At 36.6% G+C, this 26,790-nt stretch overlaps 1 protein-coding gene across 2 annotated transcripts in view; it reads right to left on the bottom strand.

Moving 5' to 3' along the window:
* LOC150076053 (proliferation-associated protein 2G4) overlaps window positions 1-23,806 on the bottom strand; it is a 164,832-nt gene extending 141,026 nt beyond the window's left edge. For both annotated transcript variants that reach the window (XM_090387926.1, XM_090387927.1), the window contains exon 1: window positions 23,692-23,806. In XM_090387926.1, coding sequence (XP_090244052.1) covers window positions 23,692-23,776 — 85 coding nt within the window. In that variant the 5' untranslated portion in view covers window positions 23,777-23,806. The remainder of the gene's footprint in view (window positions 1-23,691) is intronic.
* Between the last annotated feature and the right edge of the window lie 2,984 nt (window positions 23,807-26,790).

The raw sequence follows: 26,790 nt of genomic DNA on the forward strand, positions 1-26,790 counted from the left end.
TATCTATATAATATCTGTGTAGATACACCATAGACAACTCTTAAAGAAAAACTATGATAGTAATGTGAAAAGCATCATTTCACTGTATCTCATACTGTGCTCATCCTTCACAACGAGTTGCCCATGTATTGCTTTATCTCGAATAAGTAACGCCTCACTAACAGAGAAGACTATTGGTACTTATTCTCGGTGGGCGGGACTGTTTCAAAGCTAGTTGACTTTTCATTGGTGGATAGGCAGGTACCCTGGTATTGCAATACATGGGCAAATCGTTGTGAAGGATGAGTAGATATGGTGTGTGTCTACACCGATATTACATAGTATTGTTTATTATGTATTTGTACACAGTAAAAAATGGATGAAGGAACTGAAAAATGAGAAAATTATTTTATTAGACATTTTTTATTATAATATGTTACACAATGTAAGGTTAAGTAAAGTTTATTGAAGTTACACTATTTTTCAGTTGTACGAATAAAGAATGAATCCACAGGTGTTAGTGTTTTTTGTTGTCGTCGTATTTTTTTGATAAAATAGTGTCGTAGCATTTAGTTATGTCTTTTTTTTTTTAACTTCGACTTAATTTGTTGCACAATCATGAAGATCGTTCTCACAAAAAATATTCAAGTGCTTGGTCAATTTTCTCAAGGGAAAAAAGCTTTAATTCTTTAATTTTAAAATCCTTGTAACTGCGAGGACTTGGATAGCAGAAACCTCCTGTAAAGAAATTTGACGAATTTGAAGTGTTGGTCAAGACCTCTAAGGCAGATATTGTTGGGATATCACAGATGTGGTGTCAAACAAATATAAGGAATCTGAGGAGTAGATAGATAGGATAGAAAGGGAGGAGGGGGTTATGCTGTTAGTTAAGAAACAAAATCTAAGGAAATGCATCCAGTTGACATAGATGGACAGTGCAATGTTGAGTCAGTTTGGTGTGATGTAAGCACTGGTAAAATAAAAATGAGAGTAGGAGTGCGTTATAGGCCTAATGACTGATGAGTACAATGAACAATTGTACAGAGAAATAAGAGTGAGGCAGTAAATCAGAATGTCTTATAACGGGGGATTTTAACTTCCAAGATATTGGCTGGAACTTGTGAGTTGGTCACTCACACACTAGCAAGACTTTTGTGGATTTATTGGATGATTGTTTTCTACAGCAGCAAGTTCAAGAGGCAACCAGAGGGGGTAATATTCTTGATCTGATATCGGCAGTGATTATTTGTACATTAAAATATTTGCAGATAAAGGAACCACTAGGTGGCAGTGATAACAGTGTATTGATGTGGGATTTACTTAAAGATGTCACTACTATCAGGGGTAAACGGAAGGGTTTTTACTTTTGTAAAGGTGACTACAGTGGTCTCAGATTTTTTAAATTCTGTACAGGGGGACCAACTGATGATGTTACCAATGGCAAATTCTAAATGAGAAACATTCAAAGAATTAATCTTGGAAGCTACTAGACTTTTCATGCCAACTAAGAAATACTGTTCAAGGTTTAGGCCTGAATGCAGAGAAGGGCCTAAATGTAGAGAATAAAAATGCATGGGACGCATATAAATTATCAGGAGACACAGATGCCTAGGGCAGATCAAGTCACAAAGGACGTTAGGCAAAAAAGGGCAGATTACAAGAAATCTTTGGCAAACAATGTAAAGAAACACAGTAAAAACTTCTTTACTTACGTAAACTCTGGAATGAAGGGGATGAATCAGATTGGTCCACTTGACATTGACGGAATCGCTGATGAACCTGCTGAGGTAGCTGACAAACAATGAGTATTTTGCATCTACATTCACACATGAAGAGGTGTGTAGGGAAGTGGAGGCCAGAGACTAATCAGACTGATAAGTCTCTAAACAGAGAACTAAATGATTTTGTAATAACAGAGCAAAGTGGAGGAGAAATTGAGGTTAAACATAAGGAAGGCACTTGGGGTGGATGGGATCTTTCCAGTTATATTAAAGGAGACAGCAAAGGAAGTAATCAAACCCTTAGCTATAATGATGAGGGCATCCTTCGACGCAGGGAAGGATCCCACAGACTGGATATATGCAAATGTATCCCCAACTCACCAAGCAGGATGAAAGGGTGACATGAGTAATTACAGACCTGTTAGTTTAACTTTGTTCCAGGGGAATATGTTTAACAGTCACTGGTTAAAGAAGCATTGCAGGATCATCTAAACAAGACTGCAGTAACAATTCAGATGTAGCAAGGTTTTATTAAGGGGAAGTCTTGTCTGACCAATTTGATTGGATACTACGATGTGGTCACAAAGGAACTGGATCCAAAAAATAATTTTGATTTCATATACAGCAGACTCGATTTACCAGGACACTTCAAGACGCCAAATTAAAAAAAACAAAAAAAAAAACAACAACAACCAGAAATCAAAAAATTCAAGTAATAAACAGAATAGGTATAAACAGATGTTTTGCAAGTTGTAAATAAGCGACAAACATCATAAGTCATCATTGGGAGTTTAGTGTACCTATTATCTTGCAACCCCCACTGTCTTCACACACTCTACTAAAAAAAAAAAAAAAAAAACCACGTTTAGTTTGTTTTAGTGCCTTGCGTCAATTGTTGTGTTCCGCTGCACCACAAAAAGACAAATTTTGTTTCGCTATTTATGTCAGGGATGTCGAAAATTTTTTTTGGTTTACAAATCACGAAAACAATGGGTAAATGCAAAAGAGTTGCGTTTTCAATTAAACAGAAACTTGAAATTATTCAAAAGCTTGAAAACAGTGCATCCATTAAATATCTAATGAACTATTATAATGTTGGTGACCAAACCACACACAACATCGTAAAAAATATAGGAAGGCTATAGACTTAAAATTTAAGTTGCAAAAAATAAAGGGAAGCATCATATTGGACACACGATAATGCGTGTCCAATAAGGATGTATGAAAATGGTCAAACATTAACAAGTATCGTGCAGAATTCAGATTTGTCAATAATAATATGGTAGCAATATATTATTAGTCATTCCCGAGTTACATAAAATTTGACTTGCGTAACAGAACATATCTCTTACATATGTCAGGGACTTCTGTATTTTTGGATTAACCGGGAAATCGATTATCTGAGATTTTTTTTTTTACTATCTATCCCAGAAAATCGAGAGTCTGCTGTACTTGGATTTCAGGAAAACTTTTGATACTGTTCCACATGGAAGACTACTGTACAATTGGAACAGTATGGCATTAAGGGAAAGTTTCTACAATGAATAAAAAAATGGTTGAGTGGGAGAAGACAGAGTGCTAATCAATAGATATTGTTCTTCATGGACTAATGTCATTAGTGGAGTCCCCCAGGGTTAAGTGTTGAGCCCACTGTTTTGTATATTTATCAATCAATGATGGTGATGAAGGTATATCAGACAACATTCAAGTTTTCAGATGATACAAAGGTTGGCGGGATTGTTAATGACAGTATGATACTGCAACAGCACCTAAAAAAGGTGGACAGATGGACTAAGAAATGGCAACTGAAGTTTAGCATCGAAAAATGCAAAGTACTACATATGGGTAGCAGTAACCCCAGAGAAACATACCAATGTGTAGTACTACCCTCAGGGTGGTAGAGAATGAAAAAGATCCAGGTGTAATTGTGCAGTCAGATATGACATTTTCTGAGCAGTGCACACAGGCTGCCAAGAGCAGGTCATGGGGTTTTGTCAATGATATACATGAATTTTGCTAGTAGGAAAAAGAGGTGATTATCCCTTTGTATAAGGGATAAGTCACACCTTCAGTACCGTGTACAGGTCTGAAGGCCTCATTTTAAGAAGGATGTATAATTGTTAGAACAAGTACAGAGAAGGGAAACAAGATTGGTGAGGGGAATGACAAGGTCCTCTTATGAAGAAAGGCTTAAGTTCTGCAAATCTGGAGACTAGGCACCTGTGAGGTGATCTGATTGAGCTGTATAAGGCTTTGAATGGTTTGAGCAGGCTCAATGCTGATTGGGATACATCCTCTTGCTCAGATTACAAAATTCAGGGAGAAAAAATTCAAATTGAGGAAAAACAATTATAGAACAGATGTGTGGAAATTTGCCTTTAGCCAGCATGTAGTTGATTGCTGGAACAAACTTCCCTGTGTCATTGTGGAAGTTGATAGCGTAAAGAAATTCAAGGAAGAACTAGACAAGCTTAGAAAGAATGAATGGGTGAAATTGGATTTTGGTTTTTTTTTTTTGCTGATACAGGTAGTGCTCGTTTTGTGCCAATCCAATTTGCACCGATTTGCAATAGCTCTGGTCACTAACCACAAGGCCATTTTTACTGATTTATTTTTGCAATTTTTTCTATAAATTTAAAGTTTAAAATCATCAGACAAAATTTATTGGCATCGTACTGTACTATGTATTATACACTGTTCATGTGATCAAGAACAATCTGAGCCAATCAGCGATTAGGCACATCCGTATCATAGCCAATCCGAGACAAGAAAGCTTCCCACCCTTAAAGTAGCCACTCGTGGATGCAGGTGATAAAGGTTCATGCGGTAAAGCATTCAGTTGGTTGCTGTTTACGCCATTTACACATGGTGGAAATTTATTACACTAACATTTTTTATTGTGCTATTAATATATTAAATAAATAATAGTGATAGCCATGTGCAGTGTTTGCAAATTATGTTATAAAGTTTTTAATTTAATTGAATAAAGAGGCAACATGTCCTCTAAAAGAAGTTCAATGAATCCTAGTGCAAATGAAAGCTTGAAAAAGGCAAGTCAATCTATCACATTGGAAAATAAGATGGAGGCTATTCGGTGGATGGAAGCTGGTGAAAGCACCCCCAATGTGTGTAGGGCTATGAATACGCCTGCATCGACTATTACTATAATTATAGGAATGCTGATAAAAACAATTGATACAACGTGCTTCACATGTTAGTTACAGAAGAAGTAAGCTTTTAGAAAAAATGGAGCAATTGCTGACACTTTGGGTCGATGATTTGAACAAAAAAAAAAAAAAAAAAAAATTTCTTTTTTATTAAAATTTTATTATAAAATCACAGGGTTATGTTCCAGGCACCATAATTAAAATTTTTGGTGCCTGGAACCTAACCCTGTGATTTCCCATTGGTTTATGATATAAAGGGTTCCATTTGTGCCTGTCCCTCCAAGAACCTAACCCCAGTCTAAATCGAGGGCTACCTGTACTATACAGGGTGTCTCAAAAATATTGGTACAAACGTTTAGAGGGGAGGTACGTAACATCTAAAGGAATGTGAATCGCATAGGAACCCATAACCGGAAATGTCACCGTAAGTCGGTAGATGGCGCTGTTCATCAGTTCGCGAGAGGGAAAATTTCTGGTTTACTCATTCAAGCAGTAGTCGCCACACGAAGAGCATGCATCGATATACGAACTGTGAGCTGGCAGACATGCACCTAGTGTATGGATTAGCAGAGGGCAATGGACGAGCTGCTAAACAAATTTATGGAGAACGCTTCCCAGACAGACAGACATGTACCGGACCGTTTGTTTGCAGGTGTGCATCAAAATTTGTGCGATTATGGGTCATTTAGAGGTAACAGGAGTAGTGCGGGCAGACCACGTTCGACGCGAACTCCCGCCATGAAAGAAAGTGTGTTGAATGCCATCCAGAATAATCCTACTACCAGCACATGTGCCGTTGCCTCTGCCTCAGGAGTGTCTCGTTGCAGTGTACAGCGTGCCTGGCACCACGATTCCTTACACCCCTTTCATCTCCAAAGGGTTCAGTTACTGCTCCCCCAAGATCATCCTGCACGTGTGGCTTTTGCGCAGTGGTTTCTCCAAGAAAGTGTTCAAGACTTGAATTTTCCAGCCTATGTTTTGGTCACGGATGAAGCTTATTTCACTCGGGAAGGCTTATTCAATCAGCACAATGCTCATGTGTGGGCTCACGACAACCCACACGGTGTGCACCCCCATGCGGGACAACATTGCTTCGCAATAAATGTGTGGGCAGGTATGGTCGGTGACTGCTTAGTCGGCCCATACCTGTTACCATCCCACATGAACTCTGCTAAATATCAGATCTTTCTTGAACAAGTTCTACCAGTGTGACTTGACGATGTTCCAGCAAATGTGAGACGCAACATTTGGTTTCAACATGACGGGGCGCCTGCCCATTATGGAAGGTGTGTTTGTGACCATTTGAACAGGTGTTTTGGGCGTCGATGGACTGGCCATGGTAGACCCGTTGCCTGGCCCCCACGCTCACCTGATTTATCGAGCCTTGATTTCTTTCTGTGGGGGACCCTCAGATCTATCGTGTATGAATCGCCTGTGGAGACGGAGATGGATCTCGGGGCGAGACTCGTTTGCGCTGCTGCTACTGTCAAAGAAACTCCAAGTGTGTTCGACCGTGTCCGACAATCCATGCTGCATCGGTGTCACGCATGCATTGCGTCTCACGGTGGAACCTTCGAGCATCTGTTGTAACATCATGAAATGCATCCATCTTGTACTCCATTGTTAATATTATGTCAAATAAATGTTTGCCACTAATTACTGTCTTGTGTCATTTCTGCTTCTTGTGCCTCTGCTACTAATTTCCCGTGACGTTTCCGGTTATGGGTTCCTATGCGATTCACATTCCTTTAGATGTTACCTACCTCCCCTAAACGTTTGTACCAATATTTTTGAGACACCCTATATAAGCCTACTCTCTTGCATCATCTCTAAAAGGAAGGGGATGAATCTGATTGGTCCACTTGACATCGATGGTTCGACTGTTGATGATCCTGCTCAGATAGCAAATTGAATGAGTATTTTGCATCTACATTCACACACGAGGAATTATTAAGGTTTGAAAATGGCAGAAGGCTATCAAAGTGGAGCAGAATACTTAATGATTTTGTAATAACTGAGAGCAAAGTGGAGGAGAAATTGTTGAAGTTAAACATAAGAAAAGCACCCGGGGTGGATGGGACCATCCAGTTATATTAAAGGAGGTGGCAAAGCAACTAAGCAAACCCTTAGCCATAATTATGAGAGCATCCTTGGACTCAGGGGAGGTTCTCACGGACTGGAGATGTCCAAATGTATCCCCAATTCACAAAGGAGGGATCGAAGGGTGACACGAGTAATTACAGACCAGTTAGTTTAACTTCTGTTCCGGGTAAAATAATGGAGTCACTGGTTGAAGATGCATTGCAGGATCATCTAGACAAGACTGCAGCAATAATTCAGACACAGCATGGGTTTGTTAAGGGAAAGTCTTGTCTGACAAATTTGATAGGATATTATGATGTGGTTACAAAGGAACTGGATGCAAAAAATAATTTTGATATCATATACAGTGAAACTTCTCCTAACGGACACCTCTCGTTAACGGACATTTTCAAATTCCCCAACTCACCTCCATTGGTTTTAACGTGTTTGCAGCTTCTGTCTAGCGGACATTCTCTGTAACGGACGCGGACAGGCAATTTGCACATAATTTGATCTCCCCATAACGGACAGCGGGCGAGCTCACGGCCCTTTTTCTAGGAACGTTTCTTCCACGTATTGCCTCAATCATGTGTTTATTCTCTATTTCCGATTCTCTGAATTTTATCAAGGTTTACGTCGCGGTTCTAAACCCTTTTTCAAGAATTTTAAGGCACGTGTTAAACTTCTGATGAATTCGGTGTGTGCAGGGAGGGGGGGGGGAATATGGTCGGCCTTTCGTCTTTTCAGTTTTGTTCAGTGTCGTGTGAAGTGCACAATGTCTTCTCGTAAACATTTAACTTTAAAAGATAGTCGAACTCATTAATGCGTATGATCGGCAATAAAATAGTGTTCGCAATCTCGCTGTAAAATTCAAAATCGGGTAGACGCAGGTAAGCGACATCCTAAAGGAAAAAAATGAACTGCTCAAACAATTTTGGTAACACGTAAATGATCAGGTTCAAAAATCATTCCCGAAAACTTTTGGACTTCAAATTTGTCGCGCACGTGCTAAAAAAATTCCCATTAATGGGCCTATTATTAGGGAAAAGGCTTTGGAGGTTGCGAAATCTATGGGAGTAAATGAGTTCTGTGGGATGGCTAGACAAGTTCAAAACTCGGCATAAAATTTCTTGGAAAATCGTAAGTGGTGAAGGTGGATCTGTTGATACTGGGGTTGTAACAGAGTGGACCGTCAAATTGGAAGAGTTATGTTGTGATTTTGAAGCTAAGGATATTTACAACTATGAGGAAACAGGGTTGTTTTTTTAAAGCTCTTCCTGAAAACACGAGTCTAAAAAACGAAAATGCCAGGGCGAAAAAATTTCTAAGGAACGCTTGACTGTACTATTGTGTACAAATATGCTGGGAGACTTTGAACAACCTCTTGTTATAGGAAACCCACAAAATCCTCGTTGTTTCAAGGGCATAATGTTGAATCTTTTGGATGTTGACTGGAAGTCTAATAAAAAAGCGTGGATGACACGAGATATCATGGGCAAATGGATAAGTCACTTTAACCAAAACATGATTCGTCAAAACAGAAAAATTATTCTTTTCATGGATAATGCTGCATCTCACCCGCACATTGAATTTTCCAACATTCAAATCATTTTTCTGCCACCAAACACATCTGCAGAGTGTCAGCCCTTGGATTAAGGGATAATAAAAAATTTTAAACTTCACTACAGAAAACGTGTTTTAAGACATCTCATTGCAAACATGAACGATGTAACATGTGCGACTGACCTTGCAAAGAAAATCAGCATCCTAGATGCGATTCAATGGATTTCCTCTTCAGTAAACGCAATTAGAAAACAAACTGTCGTGAACTGTTTTGTAAAGTCTGGCTTCTCAAACGCAAAATTGAAGTTGTGAACAGCAATGTGGAGCACCAAGAAGAACAAGTACTTCAACATCTATTCATAATGTACGATACTTCAGCTACAAGTGACCCTGGCTACAAACATATAGACTCAAACCTCAGTACAGAAGATGTTGCTCTAAATATCAACAACATTATCATCGATATTTTTCAAGAAGTTCCTCATGAGGATGAAGAAATGGAAGGAGGTCATTCTGTCGAAGAACATTTTAACGACGAACCACCGATGAAAATAGAAGCACTCATACAAATCAATCGTTTAAAAATGTTTTTCACCGCTGAAGAAGATACTGAAGGACTTTCGTTGGTTTCTTCACTCCAAACAAATGTTGAAAACAAAATTATCAGCCGGAAGAAGGTGCAGAAGAAAATAAGTGATTACTGTATGTATTTTTCTTAAGATAAAGTCATAATATGCATAGCACAATTGTATGTATATTATTTACAAAAATATCGTGCAAAATCTGTATATAATTTAATTTAATTTTACATTAAACGTTTAACGATTTTTCTTTCTTTCTTTTTTTTTTTCTCCCTCAGACTTCTTGTTAGCAGACACTTCTCTCTAGCGGACACATTTTCGTTCCCCGTTAAAGGGGAGTTTCACTGTATTTGGATTTCAGGAAAGCTTTTGACACTGTTGCGCATGGAAGACTAGTGTACAAATTGGAGCAGAATGGTATTAAGGGTAAGTTGCTAAAATGGATAAAAGGATGGGTAAGTGGGAGAAGACAGAGGGTGGTAATCAATGGGTACTGTTCTTCGTGGACTAATGTTATTAGTGGAGTCCCACAGGGTTCGGTGTTGGGTCCACTGTTGTTTTGTATATTTATCAATGATATTGATAAAGGTATATCAGGCTTAATGTCGAAGTTTGCAGATGATACAAAGGTTGCAGGGTTATTAATGACAGCAATGGCAGTGTGCTACTGCAACAGGATCTAGATAATTTGGGCAGATGGGCTAAGAAGTGGCGACTGAAGTTTAACCTTGACAAATGCAAAGTACTGCATATGGGTAGAAGTAACCCCAGAGGAACGTACCAACTGTGTGGTACTACACTTAAGGTGGTAGAAAAAGAAAAGACCTAGGAGTAATTGTGCAGTCAGATATGAAGTTTTCTGAGCAGTGCAGACAGGCTGCCAGGGCAGGTCATGGGGTTTTGTCAATGATATATAGGAATTTTGCTAGCAGGGAAAAGGTGATTGTCCCTCTGTATAAGGCAATGGTCAGGCCACGCCTTGAGTACTGTGTACAGGTCTGGAGGCCTCATTTTAGATAGGATGTAGATTTGCTTGAGCGTGTACAGAGAAGGGCAACAAGATTGGTGAGGGGAATGAAGGGATCGTCTTACCGAGAGAGGTTTAAGTTCTGCAAATTGCAGTGGGTGTAAACTAGGCACCTGCGCGGTGATCTGATTGAGGTGTATAAGGCCTTGAATGGGTTGAGCACGCTGAATTTTGATGGGATCCTTCCACTTGTTCAGATTACGAACCTAAGGGAGCATAAATTCATTAAGAAAGGACAGATGTAGAATAGATGTGCGGAAATTTTCCTTTAGCCAGCGGGTGGTTAATTGCTGGAACAAACTTCCATCTGTCGTTGTGGAAGTTGATAGGTTGAATTAATTTAAGGAGGAACTGGACAAGCATTTGGAGGGAATGGTGCGATTTTTTTTTTTTTTTGGCTGATGCTGCATAAGCTCATACACTTCCTTTCTTGCATCACATGCCACTACTATTACGATATTCCTCTATTAATGCTAATACCCTGCTCCTATTCCATGTATCCTTTTTACAAAATATATTTTCTGTTTCACTGAAAATAGCTACATCCTGTGGGACCACTGCATTCTGCCATGTGATGTACCACTACAGATAACTCAGCAAAAAGGCAACAAAGATGACAAATAATAACCCAGGATTTGAAGAAAATGAAGGTCTGTGGATGGTTTGTTCCACATTCGTTAGCAGGCGGTCAGTGACAGGCATGAGTTGAACATGGCAGAGAACTCATTGAGGCCACTGAGAGCAAACCCACTTCCTGAAATTGACTATTATGGGCGACGAGACATAGTGTGAAGTGAAAGTCTGCAAACTCAAAGCCAAAAAAAGTTCATCAAGAAAGGTCAAAAATCAAAACCGTGCTCATCACTTTCTATGATAGCAAGGGAATTGTGAACAAAGAGTTTGTGCCCAATGGCCAAAGTGTTACTGCTGCACACTATCTGGATGTTTTGAAACATTTGTTGCAGAGAATCCATCATGTGCAATCTCAGTATGGAAAAGATGGAAATTGGTTCCTCTTGCACAACAATGCACCATCACTGTGCAAGAGTTTTTGGCTAGGAAAAAACCCCGTACAACTTCTTTTTGTTCCTGAAGCTCAAAGCACCACTGAAAGGCTGTTATTTTCATGACATTGACACCATTCAAAGAGCTGTGACGAAAATGTTGAACAGTACACTATGAACTTCTACCAGTTGTTCCAGTTGCTTCATTATCATTGCATGCAATGTGAGGATGCAGGAAGAAGTTACTTTGAATAAGAAAAGGTTAGTTTACTCATAAGGTGGGATCATTATTTTTTTCTAGCATCAGTCTCGTTTTCCTGCCGCTCTGTGTATAAGCCCATCATAATGCTGATTTGGCACTTAATTTCCTCACAAAGCCTGCAATAAAAGCAAACAAGACACCCCCCCCCCTACTTTAGATGTATGATGTACCACTACAGATAACTCAGCAAAAAGATTTTTTGAAACCACTACAGATGTATCACTACAGACATAACTCTGCAGTGTGCTACTTCATCAAGTAGCACACAGAATATAGCTCAGGTTCACAAGAGAACCACCACTGACAATTCTCACCCAAACTAATGCTTTCCCATCACTTTGAGCATTTCTAGTCTGAGGTATGATTTTAGTATAACTAATTTAAAATCACCACACAAAATACAAAATGAGGATCATAATAATGCTATGCTATTCCACAATTATGCAATGCAGAACATACACTATTATGTTTCTGAATGTTAGTTAAATATAAAAATATGCTAACCTATGTGATTAGGACTTTCACATTCTTTAATATAATTTAAAACATTACAATACTACTATGTTGTATTACACTACAAGCTGCTAGTTATAATGTGCAACAATTGCACACTGATAAAGGCTCTATGAATATTAAGTTTCAACTTATTCAATCCATAGCTAAATTCAAAAATAAGCTAACCTACTTTTCTCCTTTTTTTTGTTAGTTGTTGGCGCATCGGCTTCTGTGGCCATAATGCACCTCCCAAAGTTTTTGCATTTTACTTTGATCCAAGCCCGAGGCGGGATTCGAACACACGACCTTTGGGTTGCCAGGTAGGCACTTTGCCCACCTGGCTAGCCCAGTCGGCAAGCTAACATACATGTTTAGGACAATTAAAACTATCTATCAACACAATGTCGTAAGGTAAGTAAACAAATGTCAACATTTTCTGAAAACTTGTCCATTTTCAAGTACAGTCAGTCCTCATATAACACGTGTTTACACTACACGAATTCGATCATACACGATTTATAAATAGGGGAACGATATATTATATAACACGAACCGAATTCACTTATGCACAATTCGCCTTTGTGTTTACAAGAAATGGCAGTCGAACGCAGAATCACCCCAACTGAACGCAACACGATAAGAATGAAGAGAAGATTCTGAAAATGTATTTATGTTTTTTATATCAGTGAAGGGGAAACATGTTTCACCATAATAACATAAAAACCAACACAATTCCAGCTATTGGTATAATCGCAAATGCAATTAGATCGAGTTTACTACCAGTTTATAACAGATTCCACTAGCAGACACGCAACTGGAAATTGTTTTTATTCTTTTATGGTAGTAACCACTAGAAATGTGCTTTAGTAAAATGAGAGGTGTTAATAGTGTATCTCTGCCTTTACGGTGTTGTTTATTCAGTTGCTACACATGTGCAGCTTTGTTTGTGTATCAAGCGTGCCTCCTCGTTTTGTAATTGTGCTTTATTCCCTAAAAATGAGTAAAATACTTAAAACGTGTGAAAAGGAAGCGTCCTGGTGAAAACACTGCAGATTCAGAGAGAAAAAGAAAAGCAATATCGATAAACAGAGGCGGACTGGGTCAAAAATTCTTACCCGGGAAAATTTATAGTGGCCTCATACAAAGGTTTATGGCCAAAATCACACCGGCCTCCAGCCCACCGGGGTTTCCCCGGTAAGGCTTATGGCCAGTCCGCCTCTGTCGATAGAGAAAAAATATGAAATTGTGAAACGCTTTGAGCGAAATGAAAGACCGTGTGATATTGCACGTGCTACAAACTTAAATGAGGCAACGCCAAGAATTACAAAGAATGCAGAGAAAATAAAAACAACTTTCACAGAAGGAACAACTCAAAGTGTAATTAAAATCCATTAGATTAAGACACAAAGAATTGGAAGAGATGGAACGGCTGTCATCTGTTTGGATAGAAAATCAAACAAAAAAACAAGTTTGCTTACAATAGAAGCAAAAGCATTAGCAATAGCAATATTTTATTATGTAATGAGATATGTAAGTATTTTATTACGATTATTTATTGTGTTTGGTAATGTTTTGGTTACAAATGTGTGTTCAATCTTGGGTGGTCAGCATCTAACCCTATTTTTCCCATAGGGCCTGTTGTTTATATTGCACGAGGGTTTCTAGGAACACAACTATCGTGCTATACGAGGACTGACTGTACTTATCTTTAACATTTTTCAGCCATTCTCCACTATAATAATCTCAATATTATGATTGCCCCAAGTAAGATGCTGCTGCAGACTTTGCAGCAGCATCTTTTGTTTATAACAATGGTACTGCTGTTTAGACATGGCTAGCAAGTGAATTTCTAAAACTTAAATCAGAAATTGATCCAAACTATTTTAACTGACTGAATATTTTCTCACACTTAGCACTGATATCAGGAACTGTTAAAATGTGAATTATAACTTGACATAATTTGATACATTTCAAGCTTTCTTGTGCACTTGTCAGTTGCCCAACCAAGGCCCACTGTACATGAATGAACTGATACAACAAAATATCAATTTCTTTATTTTCAAAGATAAGTCATAAATTTCTCTCACAATCAACTCATTTCAATCTTGTTAAAAAAAAAAAAAAAAACTTGTTCTCCAAATAGCACTATTGGATGATGAAGCAGTTCTCAAAATACAATTGCATTTGAGTCAAAAAATATTTAACTCAATGTATCCAAAAACTTAGCTGATAACTTGCTATCTATGAATTCTGTTTGGAGCCAGCAGGCTTTCCACTGCTATATGGAAACATTCTTGGGTCTTAGGAATTCATGATAGAAAGTCACCAAAATCACCAAAGAAGTCCATAATTTACCATATCTATTCAATCATACATAAAGACAGACATCCCGATTTAGGTGGGAAAGTCCCACTTTTTACCTTCTTGTCCCGCATTATAAAAGTTTCATTTACTGTAATATACGATAAAGGTATTTAGTTAATTTATTTAACAATATTCCACGAATGGAGAGGTAACAGTAAAGCATTGTAGTAGTGGTAGGGATGATTGCATTTGAGCATGCGCAAACCAGCTAATTGCTGAATAGTGACCAAATTAAGTCGAACATCTATAGATCTCACACTGAAGCATATAGTACAAACACATATGCAAGTTCTACACTCCAAGCATATCATGCATGACATTAAAATATTAATTAGATCATTGATTATAATCCACACAGGTTAATCATTATTGGAAAGTGAACATAGATATTATTATTAAAGAATAAGAACTGTATATTTAATAATGTGAAAGAATTTTTCACTACATTTTTTTAAAGGCAAGTCCAGCTGAAATTTCAAATCAAAATGCAAAAACAAAGTTTTATTCATTGTTTATCCGATTATTAGATTTTTACCCAAAATATGACTATAGCTATATATTAATACCTTCATGTATTATAAAGAGAAAGATTGAAATTATTTGTTGACATTTTTTTAAACAATTCATACATTTTATTTTATTTATTTTTGAATGAAATGAATAAGAAAAGAACTTGTAAATTCAATGAAGTATATTTAATGAAGTTTAATTTGTAATAAATGTAATGGAAGTTTTTCTATTTTACATGGAGGAAGAAATGACATAACAAAACATCTACCAACGGAAAAGCATAAAAAGTCACTACAAAATGAAGCTTCTTGTTTAAAATTGTATGATTATTTACGTAAAAAAAACATTTGGCCAAAAAAGAATTTCAGTTAGCCCTATCAGGAGTTTTTTCATACAATTAATCACAATCACAGCTTCAGATCAATAGATTGTACATCAAAAATTATTCAACAGTTATCAGAAACCAAATTTTCTTGTGCTAGAACAAAAACGTAGCAAACAAATGTTTGCAAGGTCTTATTCCAGCATGCATTTGTCAAATTAAAAGAACTTAATACCTTAAGATTTATATAGATTTATTTTGATGCACTGAATCACACAAAGACTTAGTTATTTCCAACAGTTGTGTTACTTTTTGCCAAATAATGGTATAAAAATTGAAATCATTGATTTAGCACCACTCCCAGGTGAAACTTCCGAAATTATATTTCAAAATTTAAATGTTTTAGAATCAAACAATATAAAAGAAAAAGTCAATGCTTATTGCACGGATAATGCAAATTCTAATTATGGAGGGAAAAATAGGGCAGGGATTAATAATGTTTTTTCAAAATTAAATGAAAATGTAAATCAAAAAATCACTGATGTTGATTGTGCAGCACCTACAATACATAACTAAATTCAAACTGCTGCAGATTTGCTACCAATAGATAATGAACAAATTATCATTAAAATATACTCCTATTTTTACATACAAAGGGTACTAGGAAAGTTTTGCAATATGACGCAACAATGAATCACAGGAAGCTGCTTGTTGCTGCATGTTGAGACATGTTCATACGTGCATAGTAGCCGCCGCGCCAAGTCGATGGGCTCAGTTATTCATTAGTAGTGAGAGTGTAAAGTGCTTGCGATGGCATCGTGGTCACGAAATGAGATAAGGACAGTTTTGCGGTATAATTTCGTGCGTGGTTTAACCATAGACCAGTGCTTAGAAGAAATGACTCTTGCACTAGATGATGATTGTCCACATCGTACAACGATATTTAGGTGGTATAGAGAATTCCAAAGGGGAAATTTCACTCTGGAGGATTCTGAGAGGCCGGGAAGGCCACGAACGTCAGTTACGGAGGAAAACGTTACTGCTGTGAGGAAAATGCTTGACGAAAACAGGCGAGTGACCTACCAACAGATAGAGGATACTTTGGGCCTAAATGCACCAGCAATTTGTTCGATTCTGCAATGTAGAGGAAATTACTTTGAAAAAAGAATGTAGAGGAAATTACTTTGAAAAAAATTAAATAAACAAAGCTGTATTGCAAAACTTTCCTAGTACCCTTTGTATATACAAGACATGTGAAATCATTAGAAGATTTCTGTGAAACAACAAATATTGAATATAAAAAATTACTAGGAGACAGTAAAACACAATGGCTAGCACCGTTGAGAGTATTAAAACTTTTTGCAACTTTATAATCTTATTTTGAAAATGAAGAAAAATGCCCAGGGATAACTCAACATTTTTTTAAAACGATCATGCAGAGTTATGATTGCATTTTCTTCATAATTAGGCATCACTGTTTTAGAGAGCAATGGAAAGGTTCAGTGAAACACAAGCAGCTGCTCTTGACATCTCAAAGGCTTTCTATCATGTTTGGCATAAAGGTCTTCTAAACAAGCTTCCATCTTATGGTTTGCCAACTGTTTTTTGTAATTGGTTATCCAGTTTTCTCTCTGATTGCTCACTGAGGATGATAGTAGATGGCTCTGTCTTCTAAATTCTACACTAATGCCGGTGTCCCCCAAGGTCCAGTTCTTTCCCCCACTCTTTTCCTCTTGTATATTAATGACCTTCTTTCCATTGACTGGAAATCCTAGCCATAGTTTTGCTGATGATAGCACATTGCATTCCACTTTCCATTTTGAGTAACCTTGCTCTGCTTAATCAGCTTCAACTTATCGAAAATCTGCTACCAATTCCTTAAATGCCGATCTTCAGGTATTTCTCCAGTGGGGCAAAGACAACTTAGTTGATTTCAACCCTTCTAAAACTCAGTCTTCTCTTATATCTCGCAAAAAGGATTCGTCTGCTGCTATGCTTATCTTTGGTGACACTCCGATTTCTAGGCAAAATGATATATCTCTTTTGGGGATTACCCTGACTTCTAATCTCTCTTGGTAAAAGCACATTACAAATATTGCCTCTTCTGCATCTAAAAAACTTGGTTTTCTCTTTCGCTCTCTGCGTTACTTTTCTTCCAAACATCTGCTCACTCTGTATAAATCGCAAATCTGCCCTAACATGGAATATTGTTCCCTTGGGGTGGTGCCCCCAAAACCTCTCTCAGGCTTCTTGATTCCATTCAGAAGAGGGCAGTTAGGTTAATTAATGATTCATCTCTAACAGAGTCTCTTCACTCACTGTCTCATCGACGTACTGTTTCTGCTGCATGCCTTTTCTACAGATACTTCCACGGGCACTGTTCTTCTGAATTGGCTTCTATAATTCCCGCTCTCTCTTCCAAAACAGTCCAAACATGTGCAGCCACCAGCCAATATCCATTTACTGTCCAATTTCAAACTCACAGAATCAACTTTTCATCTACCTCGTTTATTCATTAAACTGCCGTTTTCTGGAACAACCTTACTTCATACGTATTTCCTGAAAATTACAGTCTACAGAAGTTCAAGTCCAATGTCAACAAATATCTTCTTTCATCTTCTCAACCTCCAATCTAAGTACTATAGGTTCTAATACCTCTCGGGTTTGGGGTTTACATTTAAAAAAAAAAAAAAAAAAAAAGTGAAAATTAATTTAACCAATTCCTGTGAAGAATTTTATAACATATCTAATAATACAAATTTGTTGAAGGAAATTCACGTCAGTGAAAAGTACAACTGAAAACATGATAATTATTAGTGTTGTTTAATTTTATTTTAATAATTGTATGCAACAGCATTAATCAACTGTATAAATGGTTGTTTCTTTTTTTTTTAGTTTCAACTGTCCCACTTTAACATAAAATATCTGGTCACTTTAGTAATACAGCTTCTCTTATGAGTCTATTAAACATTTGAAGTAGTAACACTTCAATGGATTGTGACAGCATAAACCATGTTGACTGCACAATTACAGCTACACTAAAATTTGCTGTGAACAGAAGCGTACTTCTGATCACTTTGTCATCCATCAACTTGTTTTCACATCTGTCACATACCGTCTCTGTAGTCACTTGTCAGTGGCCTTTTATAATTGTGATTGGTAAGGAAGACCGTCTACTAATCTACTGACAGGGAATATGGTGTTTCACCCTGTATGTCCAGACTATTGGAAATGCAAGCTCGGAGTTACAATCCTTTACATTTATTTTTGTTGAAAATAAATCTAACAATATTAGTACATGAAAACCTGCAGAATACAGACTTGCTTTTTTTTTAAACGGCTAACTTAATAATTACTTAAACCTCAACACAGTTTTATTATTTTTTGCAATAAAATGAAAGAGAAAAACTGTTATTATAAAAATACAGAGAAATATGTTATTAACTATGTTATTGCAGTGAGACAGACAGGATCAAATCGAAATATAAAAATACAGATTCTCTATTATCCCAGAGTTGGCAGCTATCTAATATGATTCTACATTACATCTTCAACCATTGATTCCATTACTTTTCCTATAGAAGGCATACTTATAGGTCTATAATTATTCACTTCACCTTCTGAATCCCCTTTGTAAATAGGAAAGACATTTAAACATCTTAAACTGTAGGAATATCCCCTGAATCCAGAAAACTCATAATTATGGCTAGAGGTTTGCATACCTCTTCTGATACTTCTTTTAATAGGTTCCACTAGCACCAGGTTATTATTTTTATATTTACTTTTAGCTTCAACAATTTCTCTTACAGCTTCCTCTTAGTTTTTTACTATAAGATCATTTAACTTCCAATAAGAATTAGGTATATTTCTGGTATCCCTATCCCTAAAAACTTCTTCACATGTGAATGTAGACAAAAAATATTTATTATTTGTAAAAACCTGTACTAGAATATCAGTTAAGCTTTTAAAACAGAGTGAGCCTATGTAGTTTATTCCCTTACTTGCAACACTAACATAAGCAAAGAATTCTTGGCTACTTTTCTTTGCATTTTTTTTTTTTCCCCAGTTTACCAGTTTCAGAGATTAACTAAGAGTACAGTTAACGCTTTAATTGACAACCAAATATTGATAACAACAAGCAACACCGAGTGACTTTTATTCAACAATCAGTTTTTTTTTTTTTTTGGGGGGGGGGGGGGAGTAAGCACGAAATTATTTAAAATAGGAAACTTTAAAAAGTTTTTTCCTTCACTTTATATCGCATTAATAAGATCATCAGAAAGATCAAATAACATCATCAGAAACAAGTCTTGTTATAAAAAAAAATCCCAACTACTGTACTCGGGATAGCAAAGAAGTGGGTGCAAAAAACACAAGGAAACCAAAACTCACAGGAAAGTAACCATAGGAACAGACATTTTTTGACAAACATGGTACCATTTTTTTTAGGTTATAATTTTCAATTAAAAACTAATGAGAGAGATCAAAATAAATACCATTCTGGAATACTAGTGTATAAGTTAGTGCAACTGCATCATTTCTGTACATAGCCAACTATTTAAGTAGTTCTAAATTGGCATTACTAAGTATATCTCATATTGTGAATACTTATTCGAGGTAGTACAATATCATGGCAACTCACTGTAAAGCAATTCACAATATGAGATATACTTAATGATGCCAATATATAATTACTTAAGTAGTTGGCGACGTACAGAAATGATGCAATTGCACTAACTTGTATGCTAGTTAACTTCCTACGTAACCCGAGGCTTTAGCCCTAAACTATACTGTAATCTAAATTACTCCACACCACCAGACATCTCTCATACTGTAGAGTTATACTTCACAACTGGGTTGTCATCATTGTAACAGGGTACCTGCCCACCCACTGAAGCGAAGCCAAAAAAGCTCCAAAACTATGTATGAGTGATGGTGTCCGCTGAGAATAAGTAACAATAGTCTTCTCCTATGGTGAAGCATTACTTATTCAAGGTAGTGCAATATCATGGCAACAACTCGTTACAAAGGTATTCACAATATGGGATATACTTAATGATGCCAATTTATAACTACTTAATAGTTGGCTACATACAGAAATGATGCAATTGCACTAACTTGTACTCTAACAGAAATTAATATTTTTACATTTTACTGTTTTTGGTGTATAAAATACACGACAAATGGCTACCATAAGATTAAGTAATTTGACTTGTAAGACGGTTCCGCCTCCATGGTCAGATCACCAGAGCAGATTGGTGAAAGGGTAAGATGAAAGATTTAGGTGACTCTGAATGAACATGGCATGGTTATCACTGCCAGATGTTGCTCTACGAGTATCTGAGAAACTGCAACCCTGCTGGGGTTTTCACATGCCAATATCTTAGATGTATTAAAACTGGTCCTATAGCCAAATAACATCCAGCTAACAATGATCCTGTGTTCAGAAACAGCTCACTGATGTGAGAAGTCAATGGAGGACGACTTGTGCAGGGTAACCAAAAGGCTAGTCTATCAGAAAACAATGTTTAATAAAATTGATCATGGTACATCAATACCATTACATTTTACATAACATGAAAAAACTGCACTAGAACAAAACTGAGACATGACATTAAAAGCAACGAGCAGAAATGAAGTGTCAAAAAATACAGGGCACTATAGTGAACAAGTGCTTATTGAACTGCACTACAGCAGGGATAACTGTAGTTGAATTTGACCATGCTTGATAAAAAATACTTTTCCTGCTTCTATAACACTTTTCAACAACAGCTTTTACCCTCTCCTCATTATTATACAGTGAAATAATTCATCATATAAGTAGGCTGACCATACGTCCCAGCTGTCCGTCATTTTAGTAAAAATATCATTTGTGTTCCGTTTTTTTAAAAACTCTTAAATATTGGTGCAACATAACCTATAATCATGATTATATCATAGGATGGCTGCCATCGTAGGTAGTAGTCATTTGTGCAACCACAGGTAGAGGCACGTCGATCGAATGCCGAGAATTCCATCTGCCAGTAGTTACTGCCACAACTGAAAGAGACCGACAATTTTTGTCACAGGCCTTTAACATCAGTTCAACAATATGTTGCACGTCAGTAGTTGATCGGTAGTCTGTAATCGGCATTTGTTCTGTGTGCTTGTTGCATACACACACTTGAAAGTTTTTATTTTATAATTTTAAAAGTTAACCCTCAAAATTTAAAATGTCAAAAAGGAGAAATTGCACATTTAACAAAGACCTTCAAAAGGAATTCAAATTTATTAAACTGGACAATTGATATAGAGATAAAACAAAAGTAGTTTGTCAACATTGTAATGTTTAGTTTTCTGTTGCTCATTGAGGTAGGAGTGACATTAACTAACATCTAAGTAGCCAAAAACAAAGATGCTGAGAAAACTTGGAATTCGGTTCAAAGCATCAGCTCATTCACCGTTTCCCCGTACTGTTTTGGCATCAAGGAATTATGGTCAGCCTACATATAAGTAACATTACATGAAAGAAACACCAGTGCAGTAATGATGCAACTTATTGCAAGCATGATGAACAATGAACGTTTTTAAAATTAAGTATTTCTTTATCATAAGGATTAAAAAAATTCACTAATTCACTCAAAATCCAACAGGTAACATCAATCTGTTCAGTTTAGTGTAAGACTGCATGGGATACTGCTAGGCCTAAACAGCATCATAAATTTTCTATAAAACTAATTTAGACAAATGAATTGCTATTGCTAGTAATTCCCTGTGGTCATTGTGTAGAAGAAATCCTGTGGTTAAAGTGTAGAAAAAATGATAGCAGGTCACATGACAGGCACCTTTTTTTTTTTTTTTTTTTTTTTTTTTTTTCTGGAAAATGTTTTGAGTTTTCAAATACTACTTGAACACTGCCAATATTACATCTTTCCTTAGTGGACTGCCATATATAATTTTTTAGGTGTTAATAAAAACAATTTAATTTTAGAACATGCTGTATTGTTGCAGCTTTAATTTTAAATAAATAAATAAATTCTGCAGAAAATTACAAAAAAATGTTTAGACATAAAATAGAAACATTAATATCTTTCATTTTTTTGTTTAAAAGTGTACAAAATTTCAAACATACACATGTATTTCAGCTTATCTCTATATAAATATTATCTATATATATATATATATATATATATATAAAAAAAAACAAAACATTTTTGTATCTCATATTGTAGCTGCCTTCACAACAAGATACCAGGAATTGCACTACTTTGAATAAGTAACATTTCTCTAGTAGAGAAGACTTATTCTCAGTGGATACCACCACCCAGATGGCACTGTTTCAAAGCTGTTGGCCTACTATCGGTGGGTGGGCAGGTGCCATCACAGTTGCATTATCAGGGTACCTGCCCACCCACCGATGATAGGCCAACAGCTTTGAAACGGTGCTTTCAAACTTGTTACTAAAGAAGTTTATACTTGCGATTTTGTAACCAAACATAACTTAGCATTAGTAGTGGCAAATGATGAAAGAAAACATGCTTATACAGCATAAGCCGTAAAAAAAAAAAAAAAAAAGAACACCTTTAATTTCACCTATTCATTCCCTCTAACAGCTTGTCTAGCTTTTTATTGAATTTATTTAGGCTACCAACTTCCACAACCAATGAAAGTTTGTTCCAGCAATCGACCACCTGCTGGCTAAAGGCCAATTTTGTCACATCTATTCTGCAACCATCCTTCCTCAATTTGAATTGTTACCCCTGATTAGTCTAAACCATATTATTAGTGAAAACCACCTCATTTGAAATGCTCACTGCTGTAAGCATTTAAAATCCATGAAATTTGTGGCCTTCCACCAACTGCCGTGGCTATATCCTAAATGTGGGTTACCTCAATAAAAATATGTGATATGGTACAAAACATTAACAAGGACTCCAAAAATCTATATTTCATACATTAACTTATAATCACTAAAGACAACATGGTCTACGCCATAGAAATTGGGAGAGATTAAAATTAACGGCACAGCGTGGTTCGAATAAAGTGAAGAGACATTTTCATTTCAATGAAAAATTCTTGATTAAGGTATGCATCTTTCTCTGCATAAGACAGGTGAAATTTTCCAGCTGGCACAAAGTCAATAACCTCTCCTGTGATCTATAAATGTTACTTTACGAAATCATATCCCAGAACTAAAGCTAACACATACAACTAATCCGTGACAAACCTAAACAAGAAGGCGCCTATCAAATCTATAGTCGATTGAAAGTAAAAAATAATAACAGTAGTAATAATAATAACGAAACGTGTTTCACAACTACATGACGAACGAATGATATACCTTCATATCATTCGAAGTACTTCAGTTATAACCATAGCGTCACCCCCACTATTGTGCATACATATCACATTCTAAATCTAATGTGTTGTAAAAAACCAGCGATATTCCAACAGCATTTTAAATACACAATTTGTATTTCTTTTCAAATAATACTCAATACTAAGCCTAACCACATGGCAACCGTATGGTACACTTCAGCAATGAAATGAAACAAATTTAATACATTATTGACGAAGCAACAGGAAATATGATATTATTCAAAGAGCAAACCATGAACAAAATACAAGTACATACTATTAACCATTTCTGCAGCCATTTTATACTTGGTTACAACCAAGTCCAAGGCGATAGTAGGCTCGTTCTCTTCTTTGTCCGCCATTTTCACATAATGTTACAAGATATTCATCCCAAAATCCCTAGAGGTGACATGAAAATGGCGGGAAACAATGAAATATTTTTGAAGTATTAACTATTAAAGAATTAGCAGTATGATAGTTCAAACTATAAAAACTACCAATTAAATTTAATTCTAGTCATAGCCTTATATATACATATAGATTTAATGCATTTGCTAACTAGTAATATTATATTTCCTAAGAATATACGAGTTCAAAATTTTGTGCTTAAAAAAATTAAAGAAACATTCATCTAAATAAATTAAATTATAAAAAAATACGAAATTACAAATAACTACAGAAGTAAGATTACTGTACTAATAATACATTTCAAAAAAAATTGTATTTTTCATTTCTTGTTACAAATGCATGCAATTGGGGAAAATTTAACGAAATGGATGTTTTGCTTGTAAAAATTTGTAGATAGCGCTTATTCTGACTATTTCTCCCTAACTTTTAATTTTCATTTTCTTTTTTCTTTTCTTTTTTTTTAATATAGGGATTATACTGTAGGAAGGAAGATAAGGTTATGTACAGCAATTCTTGGCGTCTTTCAAAAAAATTATTGTGTTTACTCTACTTTTTTAATTATTTATTTACAGACGTTATCAGATGAAAATGTGGGATAAGGTACGAAAAATGATTAAACAAGTATTCTAAAAAATAAAATAAAATAACTATTTTATACTGTAGGTTTTAAACTACTTTAACTATAGGTTATAACAGCAGAACTACGGGCCAATGTGCTCTAGGACTTCATTGCAGTGGATCTCAGTTATCCAAAATTTCAATCACCTGAAAAATTTTCGTAGTTTTTTACGCTCTTATTTTTTTCTCTTAATTTCCTCAAAGCAAGTGACACCTTTAATGTTAAACGTTAAAAAATAAAAACTATAATAAAATCAAATCAAGATCCCACTTATAAAAAACATCATGAATGAAGCAAAGAAGCGTAAAGTAAATTTCATTCAATTACAGAAAATATATACAGAACAACATGGCCTTAGTTGCCGATATATATAGTAATATGTTAAAAGTGTATAGGAGAAGGCTGTTACGATCGAATCTACGATATACAACAGAAATTAATGAGATAAATAGCAAAAATGGATGAATATAAAGTGGGAAGAAATAAAACAACATAAAATGAGGTAAAAAATAAAAATAAAGTGGATAACACAACATCGTACAACTCATAATTTCAAAGTCTTAATCTTAACCATTTAGTGCCCTACACAGTAACGATAAGTTCCTTACTGGTTCATTCATACTCTCTATTTAACCTTACCTCATTTTTTCATCCTAACTTCAATTTTTCTGTTCCTTTTTCATCTCTGTAATGTCATCTGCTGTAGACATTGAAATTATGAATTATACGACGGTATGTTATCCACTTTATTCTATTTGATTTTAATTTTTTACCTCAATATATATATATATATATATATATATATATATATATATAGAGAGAGAGAGAGAGAGAGAGAGTGATCACTGAATTATAACCACCTACCTAATACTTCGTAGGTACTCCTTTTGCCCTCAGTACAGCAGCTATCCGACGTGGCGTTGATTCGACAAGATGTCGGGAGAAATGGCCAACCAAGCTGTGTGTAATGCGGTTAGCAAAGCAGGTATGCAGGTGATCGGTGTATCCAGATGACAGATATGCCTTTCCATAGTCTCCCACAAGTGCTCTATGGGATTTAGATCGGTGGAGTTCAGAGGCCAATCGATATACTGGAAGTCAGAACGGTATACCTCAAACCATACCTGCACAACAAGTGTCCGATGGCACTTGTCATCTTGGAAGACACCATCGCCATTCGGGAAAAGTGTAACATAAAGGGGGTGTACACAGTCAGCAAGCAGTTGACGATAGCGGAGACCAGTGATACGTTGTTCCACATGCACCATGGGTCCAAGTTCCTTCCAGTGAAACATGCTCCACACCATATAACCACCTCCACCAGTCCGCACTTTTGATACCATGCATGATGGATGAAGAGTCTCATGTTGTTGACGCCAAACCCGTACACAATCATCCATGGTGTGGAGTAAATAACGTGATTCATCCGATCACCACACCTTCTTCCAGTCTTCTAACTTCCAACTTGCATGCCCTTTGCACCGGGCGAATCTTTTACGCCGATGAACCTTGGTTAGGAGAGGATGCCGTAGGGGTCTATTGGTCATGCCAGATATTGTATTGGGTAGTCAACTCTTCAACAGTGTTGCGCCTGTTCGCCTGTAGGAGTCGTTGGACCCGGCGCTCACCTCTAACATCAACCTTTCGCTGACCTTTGCAGTTTGCCGTTGGGTTGTTGTTTCACTATTTTGACGCTAGTCCTGGTACACTTTAACAACGGCGGCTCTCGAACATCCTATCAGTTCAGCCGTTTGGGAAATCGAGGCACCAACTCGTCGAGCTCCCATAATCTGTCCTTTATCAAAGTCCGATAAATCCTTCCTTTTACCCATTACGCTCGGAATTTTACTACCTATTGTACCCCTGACACCTTATCTATGCTACATACACTGTGCTGCCACTTTAATAGGTACATCTACTTAGTAGCGTGTTGAGCCTCCTTTAGCGTTCAAAACAGCCTGAATTCGTCTAGGCATGGATTGAACAAGATGCTGAAAACGTTGTGCAGGAATAGAGTACCATGCAGACATGAGTGTGTCACACATTTCCTTGAGATACGACAGAGGTGTAGGACTTCAGAAAACAGCCCTTTCCAGCTCATCCCAAAGATGTTCAATAGGATTGAGGTCCGTAGACTGAACAGGGCACTGCAGCAAAGAAAAGTCATTGTCATGTTCCTGGAATCATTCCATAGTCATTCGGGCATTGTGCACCGGCGCATTATCCTGCTGGAAGTAACCATCTGACTGAGAATAAACTGTCAATATGAACGGATGCACTTGGTCAGCAACGATGTGGCATTCAGACGTGAATCTATGGATATCAATGGACCCAACGTGTGCCAAGAAA

The sequence above is a fragment of the Mastigoproctus giganteus genome, chromosome 13, assembly GCF_048544385.1.
Source record: "Mastigoproctus giganteus isolate SK-2022 chromosome 13, ASM4854438v1, whole genome shotgun sequence".
Classification (NCBI taxonomy): domain Eukaryota; kingdom Metazoa; phylum Arthropoda; class Arachnida; order Uropygi; family Thelyphonidae; genus Mastigoproctus; species Mastigoproctus giganteus.